General features: G+C 54.4%; 1 protein-coding gene across 1 annotated transcript in view; it reads right to left on the bottom strand.

The window, feature by feature from the left end:
* Window positions 1–3,696: 3,696 nt before the first annotated feature.
* The window catches only part of CCDC124 (coiled-coil domain containing 124), a 10,771-nt gene continuing 10,257 nt past the window's right edge, over window positions 3,697–4,210 (bottom strand). The window contains exon 5 of the mRNA XM_010845653.1: window positions 3,697–4,151. Within this exon, the coding sequence (XP_010843955.1) occupies window positions 3,944–4,151 (208 nt within the window). The 3' untranslated portion in view covers window positions 3,697–3,943. The remainder of the gene's footprint in view (window positions 4,152–4,210) is intronic.

The following is a 4,210-nucleotide window of genomic DNA, read 5'->3' as shown; positions in this document are numbered from 1 at the left end:
CAAGGCGACAACGGGAGCGGGAACCTGGGGAAGACCCCACGCTCGCTCCCTCCCCCGCCCACGCCTCAGCAAACCCCACTCCAGTTTGAGCCGGTTTCCCCGCTCCGCCCCCAGTGCGCAGTGCGGCAGGTGAGGATTCCCTGGCCCACAGGGCGGGGGTCGGGCGGGGGTCGACGCATGCGCGCCGTTCAAGGCTTTTCCCTCCCCGACTCGCGCGCTACGGGAAAGCCCTGGCGCTGTAAAGACAACCCCCGCGCAGGCGCAGTCAGTGTCCGGCGTCCCCGGCCCCGCCTGGTCGTCCTGGCAACGCGCGGAGAGGGCTGGGAGCGCACGGAACTCCTGTCTCACGCCCCCTCCCGTGCACTGCAGCGAAGCCGGGGATTCCCTGTTGCCTGCGCGCATGCGCGAGCCTGGGATTCCGTGGGGGTGGGACCAGAAGACAGAAGTTTATTTCAAACAGTCGTTGTTACCGTCGTCTTTGTGTCTGAGGAATGAAGGCAGTCCTAGCTTCTGTCCTGAGTTTTACCTTCACTCAGGCCTACCAGCCATTCCCCTACAAGTCCCCAGCAGAGCTTGCCACGCACAGCTCTGGTACTCTTTCTACTCTGCTCACACATCCACTATGGCTCTCCTTCGCCCTGGGGTAAAGCCCCATTCATCCCACCCTTGGCATCCAAGGCCCTATAGGCTCGGCTTGCTTCTTCCCTCCGATTACTCATCACTGGTTCCAGACCTTCCCTAATTCCTGGCCACAACAAATACCTCAAACCTGGCCATGCAGGAGGCTCCTTTGCCAAGACTTCTTCAGGATCTGCCCTTCCTAGGCATCATCTTGATTCTCGAGGTGGCCTAGGCTTACTGTTTTCAGTCCTAATTTATATAGGAGGAACCAGGCTCGGACCCATTAAGGCCTTGGTCTAAGGCCCCCAGAGGTAAGAGGCAGAGGCCTCCCTTTGTGGGGAGCCATCTGGGCTTCTCTGTTACTCAGCTGATACCTGGAGCCCTAATTCTGGGCCCCACCTCCACACTGCTGACTGAGTGCTTTCTGAGTATGTGACACAGGCAGGCAGGCGCCTTTCTTTTTCCATCTAGAAAGAGGATCAATGTAACAGGGGGCTGTCCCCAGGGCTCAGTGAAATGACATTTGTTGTTCAGTCGCTCAGTCATGTCTGACTCTGCAATCCAATGGACTGCAGCATGCCAGGCTTCCCTGTCCATCACCATCTCCCAGACCTTGCTCAAACTCGTGTCCATTGAGTTGGTGATGCCATCCAACCGTCTCATCCTGTGTTGTCCCCTTCTCCTGCCTTCAATCTTTCCCAGCATCAGAGTATTTTCCAATGAGTCAGCTCTTTGCATCATGTGGCCAAAGTATTGGAGCTTCAGCTTCAGCATCAGTCCTTCCAATGACTATTCCAGATTTATTTCCTTTAGGATGAACTGGTTTGATCTCCCTGCTGTCCAAGGGACTCTCAAGAGCCTTCTCCAACACCACAGTTCAAAACCATCAGTTTTTTGGTGCTCAGGCTTCGTTATGGTCCAAATCTCACATCCACACATTACTATTGTAAAAACCATAGCTTTGACCATACAGACCTTTGCAGCCAAAGTAATATCTCTGCTTTTCAATATGCTTGTCTAGGTTTGTCATAGCTTTTCTTCCAAGGAGTAAGCGTCTTTTAATTTCATGGCTGCAGTCACCATCTGCAATGATTTTGGAGCCCAAGAAAATAAAGTCTCTCACTGTTTCCATTGTATCCCCATCTATTTGCCATGAAGTGATGGGGCTGGAGGCCATGATCTTCGTTTTTTGAATGCTGAGTTTTAAGCCAGGTTTTTCACTCTTTTTCACTTTCTTTTTTTTTTTCTCTTTTTTTTTCTTTCTCTTTTTTTTTTTCTTTTTCACTTTCATCAAGAGGCTCTTTAGTTCCTCTTGGCTTTCTGCCATAAGGGTGGTGTCATCTGCGTATCTGAGGTTATCGATATTTCTCCCAGCAATCTTATCATGTGCTAGGCCAGGGTCCAGCATCCAGAGGATGTTTCTCACGGCTGGTCCAGTCTCCGACACCCTCCACCCTCAATGCTCCTCTCCAGACTGTTCCCTGAACGGCTCCTTCCCTCAAATCCCATGGGATCTTCCTGAGGTCCTTCCTGGACCCCTCACATGCCTCTAGTCCTGCCTCAGAGTTGGCTCCTGGGGAAATCCCCAAACTAAGCCAGTGCTCAAGATGTATGTTGGTTAGTTTTTATGTCAGCTGCTATTATTTTAGGCACCTGCTATACTGCACTTCAGCTGTACTCGATTATTAAAGACACCATCCCCCCTCTGGCCCCGTTGAACTAGGAAGCCTTGTGTTTCAATTTTCCCCTCTGGAAATGGGTATCACAGGGACTTCCCTTGTGGCTCAGTTGGTAAAGAACTCGCCTACCAATGCAGGCAGACCCAGGTTTGATCCTTGGGTCAGGAAGATCTCCTGGAGAAGGAAATGGCAACCCACTCCAGTATTCTTGCCTGAGAAATCCCGTGGGCAGAGGAGCCTGGTGGGTTACAGTCCAGGGGGATTACAAAAGAGTCAGACATGACTGAGTGACTAACCAATAACAACTCTGTAGAACAGGAGTTGTGACCTCCAGGCCTTTGCACGTGTGGTTTCTTCAGCCTTTTCTGCCCCTTGTCAGTGTGGAGAACTCCCATACTTCAAGGCCCTCCCCCCATGAAGCCTTATTACCCCTCTACTTCCGGGCAAAGCCTGGCTCCCTTTGGCTCAGCCATGACCCCACAGAGTTGGGGCCATCTATAAAGATCTGCATCTGAGACTTGATGTCTGGGAGACGAAGCATTCTTGGCAGGAAGAACTAAGCATGTAGGCCATGAGGGGCAACAAGCCTGCTGTGCTGGAGAAGTTGAGAACAAGCAGATGATGGGGCTGGAGGGTGGCGGAGGGTGAGGGGATGGGGGCCAGAGGTGCAGAGAGAAGTCACTTGGGTGGAAGCCCATAGCAGTGACATAGTAAATGCGTGGACACCGCCCCACACACTTGGGACCACCTCCCAGCTGCCCTTCCTCTCCACTGGCTCCCTGAGGTCAACTAAGCTTTAGGAAGCCAGAACCAAGTTGAGATCTCACCCAGCCCTTGCGCCTCTGACCGGACACTCATTCCTACCCAGATCCACCTGCCCACTCCAGCTTCCAGGGCCTTGCCTGCCCAGTGCCCTGCCTCTGCAATGGAATCTGACTCATTTCCCACAAACGTGTGCTCTAAAGAAACCCTCTACCAGAAAGCCTGCCCAGGACTCGACGCAGATGCCTCCCGTGTTGGAATAACAGAAGAGCAGCCTACATCTCCTGACCCCAACACAGTATGTGACCTGGCTGCTGATTCGGGACCAGAATCTCAGGATGCCAACAACTCATCTCCAACTCTCCTCTGGTTCTATCTCTGCAGTACTGTGTGACCTGAAGCCAGTGCCTCAACCTCTCTGAGCTACCCCTTTGCAGCAACCCAGCAAATCTTCCAGAAAATAATGGTATAGGCCTCTCACTGGACCACTGGCCCAGGTAGAAGCAGAGCACTGTCTGCTCTACACTATCTCAACTAGCCTGCTAGGACAGGAGCGCTTTGGAGGCCCCCTCGTTCCAGCTCTCCTCTCCCACCACCCACTCACACATCGACCCATACCCACGTAGACTTCAAGTGCACACTCTGCCTCACCGGCCACCTTTATTGGGCACTCGGCCCCAGGATTCTGGCGCACGCATGAAGGGCAGGGGTGTCACTGCAGCAGGGGCCCTGTAGCGGGAGATGTGGCCAGTGATGCCATCAAGCCCCTAGGACACACGCCATGGCCCCAGATATCTGTAGCCCTTGGAGCTGACCCAGCGGGAGGGCGTGTGGGATTGCGACCCTGACCGCCTGCCCGGGCGGCTCCTCCAGTTCCAGGCTCACTTGGGGGTGTTGAAGGGCACCGCCCGCTGGTTCATGGGGTTATCCGGTGAACGCAGCCACTCCTTTTTGAGCATCTGCTTCAGCTGCGACAGCCGCATATTGGGATTTTCTTGCTTAAGCCGCGGCAGCTGCGCCTCCTCAAAGGCAGTGTAGGCGGCCCGCATGCGGCGCTCCGGGTGTCTGTCCACCGCCTCCTCCGTCACGCTGGTGAAGACGCAGACGTCAGGGGGGCTGGGGCGTGGGCCGCCCCGCCCCCGGGCCTA

Source organism: Bison bison, unplaced genomic scaffold (genome assembly GCF_000754665.1).
Source record: "Bison bison bison isolate TAMUID 2011002044 unplaced genomic scaffold, Bison_UMD1.0 scf7180017864221, whole genome shotgun sequence".
Lineage (NCBI taxonomy): Eukaryota > Metazoa > Chordata > Mammalia > Artiodactyla > Bovidae > Bison > Bison bison.
Note: the sequence above shows the minus strand (reverse complement) of the source record. Positions and strands in the feature narration are given on the sequence as shown.